Below are 18,203 nucleotides of genomic sequence, written 5' to 3'. Positions count from 1 at the left end.
TCAATCTCGAGATTGAGCAGCGCAATTAACAGATTGCTAGCTTTACGAACTCGCATGTGTGTACTGTACATGTGCTTAATGTGCACGCTGCATGATACATTACTACATACACACACGCTACGTCCGTCCGTCCGTCCGTCGTTGCAATAATCTGTTGTGTGGATCCTCGTTGTGGGACTACAATAAAAGGGCGGGAGAAACACCGGCCAACCACCCTACTTTAACTCCCTTATTGAAAGACCCATTTCAACCTTATTTCCCGTCTACTCCGATGTTTAATAAAAGTGAATCCCCTGTCTTTGTGATTACGCAAACAATAAGGTAGCGCATTTTGTTTAATAACTACCGCTATACAATAAAAGTGAGGGAAAAACTTTAGCCGTCCCCATTGTTATTTCTTTTATATTTTATAAAGGAATTTTGTTAGGAGCTGTTTACATGTTTAAAAAATGTTCCTATATACATGGTAAACAGAAGCAACAGTCATAGACAATATTTCGTTTGTGTTGTGGTAGCCCTGAAAAGGACTGTTTGGTTTTGGTTTTGTCTATTTTCTATTTAAACAAAACGGAAGGCAAAGGATTCCTTAGATAGAAATCTTCGCACTGTTTCTTTATCACTGCTTCTGCAGACGAATCCTATGTTAAAATGATGGTCCACGCACTGTCTGAAGTTAATTTTTATTGCAACACGAACTCACTTACCTACAAATAAAGTACGATTTAACTTTGTCAATTTTTTAAATTGTTATTGGATTTTTTCAGTATCACAATAATAAACGTATTTTCAGTTGTAACTTTCATCAATAATTATCCAACACAAACAATGATGTGGTCCCGCAAAGGGGGTGCTGCCAGCTTACAAAAAGAATGCTATCCTATAATAGATCAGTTCAATTACGATCAATAGTGTAAACTTCAATACATGTCCACTTTAATTACGACGCAACTCCCACATTGCGGCAACTATACAAGACTGACTGATGTGCCGCCCGCCTGTCACTGCACCTTTGTGTTCACGCATGCGGTGATTGGCCGTTTGATGATTGGCCGTTGTTGATTGGCCGGTGATAGTTCCATTCATAAAATCTTGGCTAGACTTCGGACGGATCGAGTAGAGCGGCTGCCCATTGTACAACGGGGAGCTTGAACGTCTGACCCACGCTTCGAGGCTGGGGGCCCAGTCTAATCAAACGTGAACAAATTTTGTCAACTGAGGGCGATGCGATGCAGGGCAAAGTTCAACTATTTCTCGGTGTGCGTTGTCGACCGATCTTTGATTCACGGAGAGTTTGTTGCCAAAGAAGTTCACAAAACATGGTCAACACAACCGATCATCAAATCGCAAATTCTTGAAAAGGGTTGTTGATGGGAAAAAATATAACTCAGGACTGATAGTGTGAGATAAAAAAATCACCCGTAACGCGGCAGGTTTGCGTACTTCACTTCCGTGTTTTGAGGTTAGTTTTTTCATGTTTTTATTTTATTTTGATCGCGGTTTATACGCCGCGCGGCATATACGCCGACACCTAAATATTTTTGTGTATTTTTTGGGGAAGTGCGGTTTATACACCGCGCGGTTTATAATCCGAAAATTACGGTACCTTTACTTGCAACTGTTTTCCTGGTTATTTTTGCTTAGCAGTAAAATGTTCATATTGTCTGCTTATAAGCAGCTGTGCAATTTGGCCATTGACCCGGTTTTCTTGAAGCGTAAACAAGTCTTGCTTAGCAGACTTAAATGGGTTTCCATTCCCAAAGTAAATAAACAAATAGATACATATGTAAGTTATAACAAATTAAAAATAATAAAGTAGAAATAACGGTCATTAGGGTACAAGTCCCCCTCTAGTCAATTTATCTCTATTGAAACCCAATTTATATAAAATTTACCAAGTTAGTTGCCATATGCAGGGATGAGATTGTTCAGACTTTTGGCTGAATTCAGACTTTTTATGTCGGCCTGGTGAAGAAAATCAGACAATGTTTTTTTCCAAAAAAAGAAAAGAAATCCTGCTCATTGGTCTACTTCTCTAGTGCTTTGGATACTGTTTCCAAAAGCTCCTTGGAATCTATAACCCCCAGGGGTTACCAAACGATAGAAATGCCATCATGTCAACATACCTTTGAATTTGTATGCAAGTTTTAGACTTTTTCATTAGTAATGACTCTCACCCCTGCAAATTATTTAGTACTTCATAAGTTGTTTTTATGGGAGTTTTTTTCTTCAAAGTTTCCATGTATGGTATATTCAGGGGAGCCATGCCCTCATTGTACAGTCTGCTGCCATTCATTTATGTTTCATTATCCCTGCATCACCACAACAAGTGTGCGTGATTTCCTGCTACAATTAGATTAGAACATAATGGGGAAATTGTTCAGGTAAATTAATATAAGACGCACTTTTGTTTGTTGGAAAGGCAGGTTTTTAATTCCCCATGGAAATCACGTGCATAGTTTATTGTATTGTCTTGGCAAGTCTATTATATTGGGAATTAATTGAATTATCTCAACAGTATTGGTTTATATTGACTCATTGACGAAATTATTTGAACATAAAGAAAGTTAATTCCCTTTTTAAATGTTCAATTCATTTCTTCAATGAGGGTGTTTTTTTAATCATGGAATTTAACACACATTGCACTGAACCATAAACCCTAATTGGAATTGTGAAATCATTGTCTGTTTTCTTTGTTATGTATGTTTGGCATGAACGTTTTTGCAGACTACAATGTGTAGCGCCAGCGAGAGGGTGAACTGGTCAAAAAATCTTGGGTAACATCTGGTAAAAATATCACATAATTAATTCTAATCTAGCTATTAGTGTGTAATTAACAGAGCATATGCATGGGGGTGGAGCAACCCCTTTCCCCCAACCATTCAAAAGCTTTTGGCTGTTAGGGTTTTTTGTGGGGGTTGAAAATTACCACGCCCCCTTCTTTTACACACCACAGTTGTCAATTTGATCGACTCTTGAGGGCGCTGTTCATTTTGCTGCACGTGGGAGCTGCTGTGAAGAAAACAACATTGGAGTTTTGAAAACGTCGAATTCGTCAATGTTTCGGTCAGGTATGTCATTAAAATGAGTGGAATGTCTTATTGTATTTTAGCAGAGTATATTGCTACATTCTTTCTTTAGAGTTTTTGGAAAGAATTCGTGAAGCAAAGTGTTTAAGTTGTCTGCAACGCTGCGCCGGCTGAGTGTTTCTCGACGTGCTTGTTGAAATGAAATGAAATGAAAGTTGAACTCTTCCGCCCCCCTCGCTCGTCGTGCCATTCGATCCTATGTAGGCAGAGCAGCAGGTATTGCCTTACGTTACGGATTTATTGCTGTATCCTGCCACCACGTTCATTCGTTTTGCAATAAAATAGTATCTAATTCGAATGAGGTATTCCTTTTTGTACAAATAAGCAGAACATTGGTGGCAGAATACGGAATGTTTTCAACAACAAAAATTAAGCAATATTCAATAAAAATTAACTATATTCAACTTTCTTCATGAAGAAATATAGTTAATTTTTATTGAATATTGCTTAATTTTTGTTGTAAGTGTTGTCTGGTATAATTGAATGATATAATTATCTTTCAAGTTTCATTTACGTTCATTGTTGTCTTATTGAAATGTCCTCGAGCTCACCCATGAAACAAATAAAACAACACTTCTTGAGTAATTGAAGCAGTTTAGTACTGTGTGTACTTGTTTTAATTTTGGTTGTAAAAATGTTGGGCCACGAGTCTTGTGGATTTTTTCATCCAAATTTGAGCCCTGCCAATTGAATCATGTGTTTTTCAATCCATAGCAAATATGTCCACACAGGAAGAATAATCTACATTCGAAGACACAATCTGAGAAACATTACTGACAGTAACAATTCTCAGATATATCATTTTATAATAGCACATTACTTTGAAGGGAAATGTTTCTTAGAATGCTTATTACTATTGTAAGCTGCCGTAGGCTTCTAACCAAAACTTGTTATAGTTGCGATAACGTAACCCTCCTCCCGACGGCTCCCTCTGAAGTAACGTAGCTTTCGAGAAAGCAGTATTTTTCCACGGATTTGATTTTGGGACCTCAGATTTAGAATTTGAGGTCCCGAAATGAAGCATCTGACACATGTCTGAAAGCACACAACTTCGTGTGACAAGGGTGTTTTTTCTACCATTATTATCTCACAAATCCGACGACCGATTGAGCGCAAATTTTCACAGGTTTGTTATTTTATCCATATGTTGAGATACAGCAAGTGAGAATACTGGTCTTTGACAATTACCAATAGTGTCCAGTGTCTTTAAGTAAACATCTCCACATGGTCTTTGAAAGTATTGGTTTTGTTCTTCTTATTTAAATGCAGGTAACAACGTTTCAAGACATTGGAATCAGAACACCTTTTAATTTCAGCCTGGATTGCATGACGGCTTGATACTGTCTACAACCTTGAGCTGTTCATCGTCTACAAAGCCACAATAAGTCTGCATCAATTGTAGAAATTACATCACAAGCTGTTGTTAGTGCTACTTGAAAAACATGTTCTCATAAAGTCTCATATTTTCTCAAAAACATTGTGAATAACTCAAGTTATGCAAATGGATAGCCAGGAGGACAAAATGGCAGCAATCCAGAAAGAAAAGCTGTATATTCCTGTGGTTGGAAATGACCTGCCACCACAGACCAGAACCGTGATCTTTTTATGTCAGTATTGCGGGTATGATTCCTTTGATGTAGTTCTTGTCCAGACTGCTACCCCTGAAAAGTCTAGCAAGGATGAAGAAGATTTGACGCAAGATGAGACAAAATATGATGATAGAAATTCTTGTGTCACTGTAAGACCCATCAGTGATGCTGGTGGCTCTTCTTTTTGGGAAAAGGCTGTAGAAGAGCCTTCTGGTGGACTTTTAGAGGCTGTTAGGGAGTCTTCTTTCTCTGGGATGTCAAAGATTTGTGACTGTACTGGTGGATCTGCCAAGGCTGTTGAAGAGCCTTCTTGTGGAATTTCAGAGGCTGTTGGGGAGCCTTCTTCTGGGCTGTCCAAGACTGCTGAATGTTCTCCTGGACCTGCCAATGCTGTTGAAGAGCCTTCTGCTGAACCTATGCTTGGACATACTTTCAGCCCTCCATCAGGAGATGACGCCAAAGATTACATGATCCAAGACGTGGCCAGGAAGTTTTCAGAAGTCTTGTTGAAGCAAACCTGTTCCGCTCTAAACCTGGAATACACTTTGAAGGATATCAAGGACGTTGACTGGCTTGTGCAGCAGTGTCAGCTACCAGCAATTGTGGGAGCCGGAAGGTTGACGTGCTACTCTGGACTGTGTGCTGTACTGAGGCGAATAGTTCATAAAGGACATGAGCGTCACCAAGATCAGAAACTAGATGCCCTATTGGTAAGATAAGATATGCTATAAATGTACAAGTACATAGAAGTAAAATCTTGTTTTATTTTCACAGAATTGACCAAATTATTTTCCCTTTAAAGAGTATAACCCGGTTCATACTTCCTGCGAATGTGAATGTAGTACAAATTTTGACGTCACAAATTCGCAACAAACAATTTGCAACAGTTGAAATGTGCAATACTCCTGCGCAACATTCACTGCGGAAACAACCCTGTGACGTCACAATTCGCTTCGTATTCGCAGGAAGTATGAACCGGGCTTAACTGCTGGCCCAAAGAAACTCTGACTTAACAAGGCCAATTTAAAGGAACATTACAGACTTGGTTTTGCTAGCAAAACAGTTGCTGACAATGTAATCCACCATATACATAAACTGACAAACCTGTAGAAGTTCGAGCTTGATCGGCCATCTGGGTCACGAGAGAACAGTGAAAAACCGATTACAATTTTGCATTGCATCGATGCCAAAACAAAAATGAGCGATAAACTCCAAAAGCGAAACTGGATTATTTATTTATAATCAAATATGAAATTTCAGACAGAAATATTTCAAGGGATGTTTTCTATTGTCATCATCATTAGACTGTGTAAGTTTTATGTAAATTTGTGATCTTCACGATTTTGTTTTCTTACCAATTCTGTAACATTCCTTTAAGAGAGCAAAGATTCCCTTTGAAGCACCGTAAAAATAACTGCTTTGTGAAAGTTTTAACTTTCTCTAATTGTCTGTTGCGTAAATGTGCGATTCCTCCCCAAAGTATGTATAGTCCTTTTACATCCAACTGCCATGTTACCAACTGTTCTACTGATTGTTTTTCACAGGGTTTTACTTTTAGAGTACTATCACCAACTGTTCTATTTGTTGCTTTTCACAGGGTTTCAGACAGTCTTCCCTGAAGAAGTGCAGCGAGGTCAGTCCATGGACCAAACTCTGTGAGATAGACATCTATCAAAATCCCACAGCTGAAGATGCCACCCCTGAAGGAATCCTCCAGCTGGAGCACAGACTTGCAAGTTCCCCTGTACTGTCTTGTAAACTGACTAAGCCCATCGGTAAGAAGAAACGTAAACTCAAGACCCCTCAAGATAGTAAGGTAAGGCTGGAGGAAATACCAGACTCTGTCTTTCAAAGTGGAACTCTGAACTTGATTGACAAGCGGAAAATGAAAACAGCCAAGCAGTTGCACAAGGAACGAGTCCGTCAAAGTAAGAAACTTTTGGGGCAATCGGAAAATCCCGACAATAGGAAAAATGATCCTCGTTTGAAAGATAAGGAGAGTAAATCGAGGGCGGAGTCTGCTGGTGACAGAGCCTGCGCATCGTCGAATGATCGTCAGACTCCTACTGATGATAGAAAGGTTGACAACGAGAAGGGAACAACTCTGGTTGCATCACACGGTCAAACTAAAGAATATCATGCAGCCAAAGAACATTGTGGCTCTTCATCAAATGAGACACCTTGCACTGTGGAAAAACCACCAAGCACTGATCAGCTAGCAGCTAGCGTTAGAACAATGACTCTAGAGCAACCCTATGACCAAGATAAAGAACAATTACTTGAAATTCTCACACCGTCTGAAAAAATTGGTTCTGCAATGTGCAAATCAGAAAAATCTTCTGTGGAATTACAAGCGGCAACAAGAACAGGTGTGACAAATCATCAAACACGTAACAAACAGGAAAGAGCTCAAGATTCCTCAGATGGCCAAACTGCAGAGTCTCTACCCTCTACGAGAGTTATTTCAGCTAAAGAACGAAGCACCACTATTCCAGATAAGACGCGTTCGGGTGCAGAATTGCAAGATGCTGCTCTTGAGCCTCGATTTGCTGAGGGTCCTTATGTCACCCTTACAGACTTTGCACTCTTCCACTCCGTTCACTCTTACCTGCACGGTCGATTGGATAAGGTCAAAGGTGGTGACATCTCCTGGGATATTCCATTAGTGTTTAGGTGGTATCGGAGGATGTGGGAGGTGCCAGGTGTGAGGGACTGTGCAGAGAGGTGTGGAATGAAGGAGGTGGTGGTTGCTGATGGAGTGAGGCTGGTCGATTGTGTAGCAGTGAAGACAACGGAGAGCAAAGTGGAGGAAGTTAAACCGGCCAAAATAAATAGGTATGAGTTATTAGAATAGGTGACAAATTTAATTTTCCTACTTCGAAATCGTTGCGGTACCCCGCTACTAAAACACAGGATTCTAAATGCCTCTAGCTATCGGGCAGTTTAGGTGGTCTAGTTTGTAAGACACTGCTCTAGAATTGCGAAGGTTGTAGGTTCAAATCCCAACCAAGATGCCTGTGGTGTTTTTTTTGGGCGTTGGTCGCGCACACGCTGGATGCACTGTGTGTAATAAAAGTCATAAACTTGCCTTGGCGTTCAGTGTTGCGTGACACAAAAAAAGTGAATATGTACATCTTTATACGCATGGTTTCGTCGTATAGAGCTTTTTAAAGACGCACGGCGTTTCAAATTTTGCGCGTAAATGATAGCCAATCAAAGACACAGATCAGAGTTTCCCTCCCAGGGGTTGGAGACGTACGCAGAGCTAGCGTGATACGGCGCGCTGGCTATGGTAGCGAGATTGGGTTAAACCAAAATTAAAATGTAAAATACCCCTTTGCTTAGTCTGCCATTAATAATAATAACTAGCTCTTATATTGCACATTTTATTTTCCTACTCATTGCGCTTTACATTAGTGTCTTGGTCATTGGGCCATTAACATTCCTGTAATCTTTTTCAGCCCCCTGGGGAGCATACAGCCAAACAAAGATATTGACAAAATAGGAAGACCTCCAACATTAGGGCTTGACAGCTCAGTTGGTAGAGTGAACTTGGTTCCAATCATTGAATCTTTGTTCAACAACAAATTGTAATAATAGACCTTATGCACATGACGTCATTTCAGTAGGGCGCCCTCACCTAGAGGTCAAAAGGAGGTTGTTCATTGGCCAATACTGTGCGCCGAGCGTACAAATCCGTGCGTCTCGATTGTTTCGTCACCGTTTTCCTCTGAGATGGCGGCTGGATGACGTCAATGCAAGGTCTATATAGTTTTAAAATCAAGGAGCTTTCATACTAAAAATAATCATCTTTTTTTCTTTGTAATTCCTGAATCTTATGTTTTGTCGTTAATTGGGTTTCTGTTCTCACAGTTCTACTCCTCATGCGAAGTCCAATCTCAAAGCTGTCGGGGAGAAACTGGAGTCATGTGAGATTAAGATCGTTGTTGAGGAATTCCCGTGCGGTGACATCCATCTACCCTGGGACGCCTTCCCAGCTGACATAAACCCCTCCCAAGGTATGCAATCATTATATGACATTGCTATTTATTGTTATTAACTGCATTTGTGATGCAATCAATCAAAATGAGTCGTTTGTCGACCGCAGTATTTTAAAAATCTTTTGGTACATTTGAAAATAATTATAATGGCTTCTGAAGGCCGAGTTATAGCCGGTCGCGCAATGGTCGGGCGATGGAAATCTTGATGCACGATTAAAAAGGACACAGTTTTTAGGCCTCAGCGATGACAAACTAGGATAGCGCGTTAAGATTTCCATCGGGCGACTGACTATAAACCGGCCTTTACAATAGCGCTCTTTATGTAGCGCTTGTATCAGTCACTCAGTGACGCTCAATGCGCTTTAACATTCAGTATTTTCCTGCAATGTATGTGGGACTACGTTTGAAGGCTGCAAGGCTTGTAGATCAAAATGTGTACAGGGAGGACAAAAATTTGTTTTCCATAAGACCAGAATTAAAATTTATCTATTTATCTTTATGGATATTAAAGGGTGTATGTACTTTTTCCTAACAAAAAACACAATGTCCACAGATTTACATTAAACTTACACAGTTTGAAGATTATGATAGTAGAAAGCTTCCCTTGAAATTTTACTTACTGAGGTGCTGTAGTTTTTGAGAAATGAGTAAAAGTAATAATTTTCTTCTCAGTTTTAGCATGTAAAAACGTATTAACCAGTTATGCTATGGTTTTGGTTTATAACATAACTGGTTAAGGGGATTTTACATGCTAAAATCATTTTGGTCTCAATAGGGATGTACCAGAACCTAAACGAAAGGACGTACGGAAACCTAAATAGGACGTATGGTAAATGTTCGGGTGTGTAACCAGAATTTTGATTGGTCACTCGATACTCTTGCACCAGCAGCACTGCCTGTCCCCTCATTACTGGAACGTATGCAAATCTTTATCGTCTGAGAGGCGGTCTGAAGGACGCACCACGACCAGGCCCAGATTAACCTGTAGCCCTATTGTCCAATTGTGACACACAAAGGATGGGCATACCTCCTGACAGAAGAGATAGTCGTGTGCAGTATACATTCCGATTTTCTGGGGGGAGTCAAGGGCTGTTTTAGAAGCAACACTCAGATGTAAAATCTCCTAGAAATTGAATATTTGAAGTTAAAATTTAAACATTACTTCCCCGAGAAAACAAAACAAGGGTCACTATTAAGATGTCACATGCACGAAACGAAGACACATGGCTAAAGGGGGGAAACAATATTCCCCTTCGCCATTTGTAAACGCGTTTTTACCACCGGGGTTAGGCTATTATTTATAAAGAAAACCACATAGCGCAGCCCCCACCCCCCCCCCTATTTACCCAAATGGGCGGTATGTATAGTTCTGCGAGTGAATTCTATTATCCAGTGCACTGTTCATTGCTCATTATTCAGAACTGGGCGTATGCCAAATGGAATAATTAGGTACCCATGTGACACGTACAGGCTTATCAGATGCGGCCTACTGCACACTAGTGGACGAAATTTTTAGGTTTCCGTACGTCCTTTCGTTTAGGTTCTGGTACATCCCTATGGAGACCAAAATGATTTTGTGACTTGTTTTTACTCATTTCTCAGAAACTACACAACCTTAGTTAGTAATATTCGAAGGGAAGCTTTCCACTTTCATTATCTTCAAACCCTGTAAGTTTAATGTAAATATGTGGACATTTTGAAAAAGTACCCGAATCTTTTAAGTGTATTGTTTTGTTTACATTGTCTCTGCGCCTGGAACATCTTTTAAGATTGATATGCCAATTACAAATGCCTTGATCATAACTCAACAGAATTGAAAGTCAGTATTTTAACATTATTTGTTTCTTCCACCATGCGAAGTTTCAAATCCTAACATTTTCTTCTTGTGAGATACCTTACATGTATCAGGTACAATTTAATCTGGGAAGTTTGTGTGCAATTTGTTGTAGATGTTTCTGAGGATAGAGCCAGGCACAAACGGGAGCAGATTGAGAGCTTGGTAGCAGCAGTCAAGACTCTTAGTAAACCAGGAGACATCATTGTTGACTTCTGCAGTGGTGGGGTAAGTTAAAACTGCTTGTCATATCTACCCATCAGATCAAGGCCAAGTCATGGGTATCAGATTGGCTAGTCGGTGGTTACATTACTGCCTTCAACCTCTGTGGACCCCTGTTCAAATCCCATCTCAGACCATTATGCTGATGTTGTATGGCACTCCTCTATCACACTAAAACATGTTAAACAATCTTCACAATTAAAAACTCTTCAATGGCGAGCATGCCGAATAGTTCTGGGTAATCAGTTTACTTCTTACACTGACGCACTCCGAGACTGCGAGCTTGAGTCTTTGTCTAGGTAGTAGGAGGGAGAATCACTGCCGGCGGTTTGCAGAGGGCCTTCCAAAATCTACTCACACCATGGACCTCCTCCCTCCTACTAGATATGAGAGTCATTACCGCAGTCTACGGAGTGCAAATAATTTCTCCCGGTTAAACACAAGAACTTCACGTTTCAAAAAAAGTCACATTCCTTATTTTGTTAATTTTATTTAATAGGTAGTGCTTTGGTTTGGGTGTGTTTTGATGGTGGTTTGTTCATGCCTTTTTGTAACTTTTAATATAGCCTCCAATGACGATATTCTTTTTTTATAAGCTAGCTGTATACTTTTATGTGTAACTTTTTTTTGTATGAATTGTAATTTTTACTGTAATTTGGCCGTTGGCCATGAATGTAAAAAGAAATAAACTATCTATCTATCTATCTAATGTACCAGAGCCTTACATGTGGATTGGGTTTTCAGTCCCACTCTGATTATCTACCAATCAGAATAAGGCCATGCATTCTAGTAATGTGTATCAAATTGGCACTTCAGTGGGTTTGTCCCTGCCTTCCACCTCTGCCAACCCCCATTCGGTTCCAAACTCATACCTCAAAGCACTAACAGTTTATGCTGATTGGCTAACTGAAAGTGACTGCTCTGCGCATACAGCTGTTGAAACTTTCAAATGCTTGAAGGGCCCAGTTTATTAGGCAATTCACTTCAAATGAATCTTGTTTTTACTTGTTTTTGCACCGCTTTGACTAGTATCTTGCTCATTTGTGCTGAGCAGAAAGTTGCTCAGCAGTTTTACCTGGGCCCCATTTTATGGAGCTGCTTAAAGGCAGTGGACACTATTGGTAAATGTCAAAGACTAGCCTTCACAGTTGGTGTAACTCAACATATGCATAAAATAACTAACCTTTGAAGTTTGAGCTCAATCGATCATCGAAGTTGCGAGATAATAATGAAAGAAAAAAACACCCTTTTCACACGAAGTTGTGTGCGTTCAGATGGTTGATTTCGAGACCTCAAGTTCTAAATCTGAGGTCTCGAAATCAAATTCATGAAAAATTGCTTCTTTCTCGAAAACTATGGCACTTCAGAGGGAGCCGTTTCTCACAATGTTTTATACCATCAACCTCTCCCCATTACTCGCTACCAAGTAAGGTTTTGTGCTAATAGTTATTTTGAGTAATTACCAATAGTGTCCACTGCCTTTAATCATAAAAATATCCCTTAGCAATTTTCTGCTAAGCAGGGTACTAGTCACAGATGGTACATGTACATGAGCCAAAGAAGAAATTGTGTTTTGGCTTGTAACCAAATCTGGTAAGCAGAATATTGTTGTGCTGAGCTTGTTTGTGTGTGCTTCAAACAGCACTATGAAATTGGGCCCTGCTGTTCTTGTAATTGATGTCTAAGAACTTTGTGTATGTTCCATGCTTGAGGTAATCCAAAATATTGTCGGCCACACCTTTTTTTTCTATTGAGATGTCGGCAATTTATTTCATTTACCCATTACCCGACTTTTTCCTGGAAACCTCAGTATAGTCACTAAGGTGTTTAAAATTACTTCGTCATTCCATAATGGTGAACTCTGCTGTGGGCAATTATTCATTTTGTGTGCGTGTTTCCACACCTTTCAACAAACGGAATCTGATGTGTTCAGTGACTCATTTTTTATATAATGGTTTTTGGTGACACCATTAATTGTCGATTACAGCGCCTTTCTGTCTGGAGCCATGGTTTCTTGGTATTGGTATAAAAACTTCCAAGGCAACGTGTTTCTTTAAGAGCAATGTAGAGCTCTTGATATTATAAAAAATTGTGAGAAACGGCTCCCTGTGAAGTAACAGAGTTTTTGAGATAGAGGTAATTTCTGACTCAAATATTAAAAGACTTCAGGCATGTTTTTAGGCATCGGAAAGTACACAAACTTATGCAATAAGGGTGTTTTTTCTTTTGTTATTTCATTGCGACTTGGATGACCAGTTCAGCCCAAATTTTCACAGATTTGTTATTTTATGTACATATTGTGATACACCAAGTGAGGATACAGCCGTCGATTTCACAAAGAGTTAGGACTCGTCTTATCTCGATTTAGGATGAGTAACTCGTCCTAACTAAGAATTAATCTTAAGGTCTGCATGCTATAGTGCAGGGTTGGGACTCGTCCTAAGTCCTAAGATTAGTCTTAAGTTAGGAAGAGTTTTGTGAAACCGACGGCTGGTCTTTGATAATTACCAAAGTGTCCAGTGCCTTTAAGGCTGCTATTAAAGGTCTTGAATAGGTTACACAATCTTGGGGGATAACTTATTTGTATTTTTATGTTTTATATTTCAGGGTCATGTTGGAATTGTTCTTGCTCATTGTCTACCAGACTGTCACATCATCATGGTGGAGAACAATGAGGAATCAGTGAAGCGTGCAGAGACTAGGGTACAGGGTACCAGACTGACTAACCTGTCTCTATTTCAGTGCAATTTGAATTACTACACTGGAGTGTTTAACTTTGGGGTAAGTTGAAAACTCACTTTTATTGCCAAGTATTTTATAAACCATAAAAAAGTGGCTCCAAGAACAACAAATTCAGTTTTGTGATCCACCATTTTTCCAATAGATTATGGGTCCTTATAAAAATGCAGTTTATAGGTCTCTACCCACCCTCACATTAAAAAATTTCGAAGTACTATTTTTGTCAAAATAAAAATAAAAACTTTTCTGACGTCACGTTTCAAGTGGTCTGTATCTGGAGTATTTATTATTGGGGTAGGTTGAAAAATAGATACATTGAATAACTATTGACGAGTACATTCATAGACCATTAATTATAGTCCGTACTTACGCTTTTTGGAACGGCTTAAACTCAGAACATTCTTGTTCCCTTGGGAGAACAGCTCTCAATTTCATGGCTCTACTTAAGGCCACATAAAAAAAATTAATTGTTGATCGTCCCCGCCCGACCGTTCAAAACCCCCCGACCCCATTTTTTTTTCCCCATTTCTGGATATCTCTTTATACTTTTACTGCCCAGATTTTTCAGCTGATATTTTTTTCAAAATGTACGGGTTTGAAAAGATGTTTAAAGAAGGTTTTTATTCATGTTGGCAAAACATGAACAATTCTTCAAATATTTACTTGGGCTACACTGTGCTTAGTTGTTTGAAAAAATTTACAGAAAATGTCATCTAGGAGTTAAATTTGTTTGACAAAACTATTGAAAACATCAAAAACGATTTTGTTATTCTTGATTTCATATTTGGCATGTCAACAAAATTAAAAAAAGTAAAAAAAAAAAAAAACTCCCTCCCTCCCCCATCCGCAAAAAAAAAAAAAAAAATGAAAGAGTTGTGACCATTTGCAACTAGAAGTCATTTTGTGTCCTCAAGTTGCATTGGCGAATACAGGTTGTGCAGCATTTGGTCCAGCAACCACGTCACCAAAGAAACTGGTCCCTCTATGTCGCAACTCTTTCAATACACAGCTCTGGGGGAACCCACTCAGTGTAACTGCAGCCGTTTTCACGAAATGCTAGGATGAATCCTAACTCGACTTAGGATGGGTTCAATGCGTCCTACGTATTTGAATACGGAACTTTACTCGTCCTAAGTCCTAAGATTAATCCTAAGTTAGGAAGAGTTTGGTGAAATCGACGGCTGATCATTTTGGGCCCTTATCAAATTTATTAAAAAATAGGAAAAGTACATACAAACAAAAAGTTTAGTTTGTTTGCAATGTAAAGAACCGTTTGTAACCTGGTAACAGTAAGAAATGTTCCTTTCTTTTACCCTGACTTATCAAATTAATTTTAATTTTGATTCTTGTGACATTTACAGGTAGCCCTTCATGCTTGTGGAGTGGCAACAGATCTAGTCTTAGAGAAATGTCTGAAGAGTTCAGCTTCTATCGTCTGCTCTCCTTGTTGCTATGGATCGGCACGAGACTCTCATCTTATAAAGTACCCAAGGAGTCTACGTTTCAGGAACTCACATTTAAACTATGAGGTAAGTTTTTGAAGAAATTTCTACCTGTTCCAGACAGGCGCGCCAAAGTTGCGCCGGACAAAATAGATTAGAAGCGCCTCTAGGTCGACCCAAATAAATTGGCAAAGTTATCATAACATTTACATTGGCTCGGCTCATGACAAGATTGATGTCTGAAACCGTCGTTCTGAACGACTAAAACAGTTGATATAGTTGAAACCAATGGTTCTTTTCAGAACCACCCCACCTCATTAGAGATATTCACTACATGGTGTTACCGCAAACCTTTCTATACCGTATTTCCACCATGCAAAGTTTCAAATCCTACTTAAAACAGTTGATTTTTCGACTTCTAGAGTGTCCAGTCGGCCCAAACTTTTTAAGACGTTAAACTTTTCATGTACTTAATTAAGAATTTGGTTCAGCACGACTCTTGAGCGCCTGTGTGAAAAGGGGTGTTACTTCCCCAAAAAGGCTAGTATCTAATCTTTATTTATGGTATTGAGTGTGACTAGTCGGGCAAATTCTGGCTCTTTTTCTGCAAATGGAAATGTGATGAAGATTTGACGTCACTTGGCTGTTTTCACTGCGAATGTTTCGCAGTAGTTGAGCACATTTCAACTGATGCAAATTATTGGTTGCGGATTTGTGTATCACATTGGCAGGAACTTTGAGCCGGGCTTTACCAGGCATTGTCCTGGGGGTGGGGGGGGGGCATGTGTGGGCTAATATTTTGATCTCATTTGGGGGGTCTGGTCGTAATTTTATTTTTTTGCCCGCTCTCTATATATATTTTTTTAAATGGTATTGTATATTTTATTGCTGCTTCATTGCTTTTGGTATAGACTGTGCAAGTCTCGCGCAGATTTGAACTTCCGGGACCATTTTGGTCCCAACCTTATGGAGTTTTACGTTGGGGAGATTTTGTTTCGTCCATTACTTTAGTATAATATAGTTTATGACCATAAAAATGACATATGTTGTTAAAAATGTAATACTAATTAACAACATATATAAAAGTAAAAATAAAGTCAACATAATAACGAAGAAAAACCGATATTTCAACTTGACCTCAGGTCAGGTTACTTGTAAAAAATTAAGAATTTGTGCCCGTCTCCGATCACGAAACTTACGCAGACGCTTGTTTTGGCCGCGCGGGGTGGAAAGCCTTTTCATTGGTCGCTTAGGCTTCGGCTTCCTCTTTAAAATGCGTCACGCGTTTATCTAACGCCCCTACGACCATCGTGCGTCCGCGTATAAACCAGCTTTCAGTAGTTTCCGATTTGGGCGTAGATTTACAAAAGGGGTTTCAAAACATTTAAGATCAAACAAACATCCTTGTCCCAGAGTTTTACTTTTGTCTTTACATAGACTTTAACCGATAATTGTGTATTTGTTTAAAAAGCTAAAACTAATTTAAAAAGCTCTAAAGGTATTTTTGTTGTTCAGATTCGGCATTTAGAAAAAATTAAAGCAAAGATTTGATATATATAAAAATTAAGTTCTTCAGTTGTCGTGTTTTCTCGCTCCGGTGCGCGCGAGACTTGCACAGTCTATTCTTCTGTGTATTTTTAGTTCTAATGTTTTATGTGATTTTAATGGTTTAATTGTAATTGTTCATTGCGCCTTTGATCTGTGTTGCATTCCCACACTTTTGAGCCTTTAATTTTGGTTGTCTCTTTTTCTAGTTTTTATGGCTCTCTGCATTTTAAACTGTGTATTTTTATATTTTATTGTTTACTTCCTAAATGATTTAATGCTTTAATATTTTTATCGTTCATTATCATGCGCCTTTGAACGGGTTTGCCTGGAATTGGCACAGTATAAATAAATGTTTATTATTATATTATTATTTTATGATGGGGGGGGGGGTCACACCGCTAAGTGTGACGTAAGTTCTATTCTAAACCACCTGGGCCAGATTTCATGTAACAGTTGTTTGATTTTTTTTCTAGGATCATTTGTTAGTTGGTCACACTGCTGAGCAAACCTCCAGGAACTTTGAAACTGAAATGGCTAAACAAGGTGAGTGGAAAGTTTAAAAATTCATGGAAGGAATTTGATGGGTCATTCGCTAATGGTTTAAAGGATAGGCTGTATCTGATTTGGCAGCAACAGCTCTAGCTCTGATTGATAAAGGCAGCTAGCCTGAAAAGCACTGGACACTATTGGTCATTATTAAAAATAACTGTTAAAAACTTAAGACTTGGTACTGAGCAATGGAGAGCTATTGATAGTATGAAACATTTTGAGAAACGGCTCACTCGGAAGTAACTTTGTTTTTGAGAAAGAGGTAGCTCTTCTTCTTTTTCGAGTGGTGTCCTCAGTCAATGATGTTACGGCTGAGTTGTCCACAGATCTCCCTGTCCCTCATGAATGTAGGTATTTCCCCAGCTGTCACAAACCCATTGTCCCTTCTTAGTACGTCAAATTTCTCACTAAAATAATACAATTCTTCAGGTCTGAAACCTTTTATTATGCATCTGAAAGCACCAATATTTGTGCAACAATACTGGGTTTTTTTCTTAATTATTCTCTTGCAACTTCGATGACCAATTGAGTCAAAATTTTCACAGATTTGTTATATAATAGTTGAGATACGCCAAGTGAGGATACTGGTCTTTAAAAATATTAATAATTTGTTTCCTTGTTACTGCCCACAGCTAAGCTATGCATGTCAATAATTGACACTGATCGTGCTGAGGCAGCAAGAGAACGAGGCTATGAGGTACATCTCTGCTCACTAAGCCCTCCTACATGCTCCCCAAAGAACAACCTCCTGATCGGTAAGCCTCTACTGCATTGATACAGCTAGACAGTGAGGCATCTAATCGGTCAGCCTATCCACACTGAGGCAGCAAGAGAACGAGACTATGAGGTACATCTCTGCTCACTAAGCCCTCCTACATGCTCCCCAAAGAACAACCTCCTGATCGGTAAGCCTCTACTGCATTGATACAGCTAGACAGTGAGGCATCTAATCGGTCAGCCTATCCACACTGAGGCAGCAAGAGAACGAGACTATGAGGTACATCTCTGCTCACTAAGCCCTCCTACATGCTCCCCAAAGAACAACCTCCTGATCGGTAAGCCTCTGCTCCATTGATACAGCTAGACAGTGAGGCATCTAATCGGTCAGCCCATCCACACTAAGGCAGCAAGAGAACAAGACTATGAGGTACATCTCTGCTCACTAAGCCCTCCAACATGCTCCCCAAAGAACA

The 18,203-nt window shown here is 39.4% G+C and overlaps 1 protein-coding gene across 1 annotated transcript; it reads left to right on the top strand.

Annotated features, from left to right (window-relative positions):
* Positions 1-4,929: 4,929 nt before the first annotated feature.
* LOC139935850 (glutathione S-transferase C-terminal domain-containing protein-like) lies at positions 4,930-17,890 on the top strand. The gene is made up of 8 exons (XM_071930448.1): positions 4,930-5,385; positions 6,273-7,510; positions 8,549-8,694; positions 10,626-10,738; positions 13,340-13,513; positions 14,833-15,000; positions 16,935-17,004; positions 17,643-17,890. The coding sequence occupies exons 1-8, from the start codon at positions 4,930-4,932 to the stop codon at positions 17,783-17,785; spliced, it is 2,508 nt and encodes an 835-aa protein (XP_071786549.1). The 3' UTR covers positions 17,786-17,890.
* The last annotated feature ends 313 nt before the right edge of the window (positions 17,891-18,203 follow it).

The sequence above is a fragment of the Asterias amurensis genome, chromosome 4, assembly GCF_032118995.1.
Source record: "Asterias amurensis chromosome 4, ASM3211899v1".
Taxonomy (NCBI): domain Eukaryota; kingdom Metazoa; phylum Echinodermata; class Asteroidea; order Forcipulatida; family Asteriidae; genus Asterias; species Asterias amurensis.
This window is presented reverse-complemented; position numbering and strand designations above follow the sequence as displayed.

Excerpts from the sequence above, each read along its gene's own strand:
- LOC139935850 (XM_071930448.1), top strand. The coding sequence starts at position 4,930 with ATGTCAAAGATTTGTGACTGTACTGGTGGATCTGCCAAGGCTGTTGAA. Across the intron at positions 15,001-16,934 it reads ACTCACATTTAAACTATGAG|GATCATTTGTTAGTTGGTCA; the intron begins GTAAGTTTTTGA and ends TTTTTTTTCTAG. Across the intron at positions 17,005-17,642 it reads AACTGAAATGGCTAAACAAG|CTAAGCTATGCATGTCAATA; the intron begins GTGAGTGGAAAG and ends TACTGCCCACAG.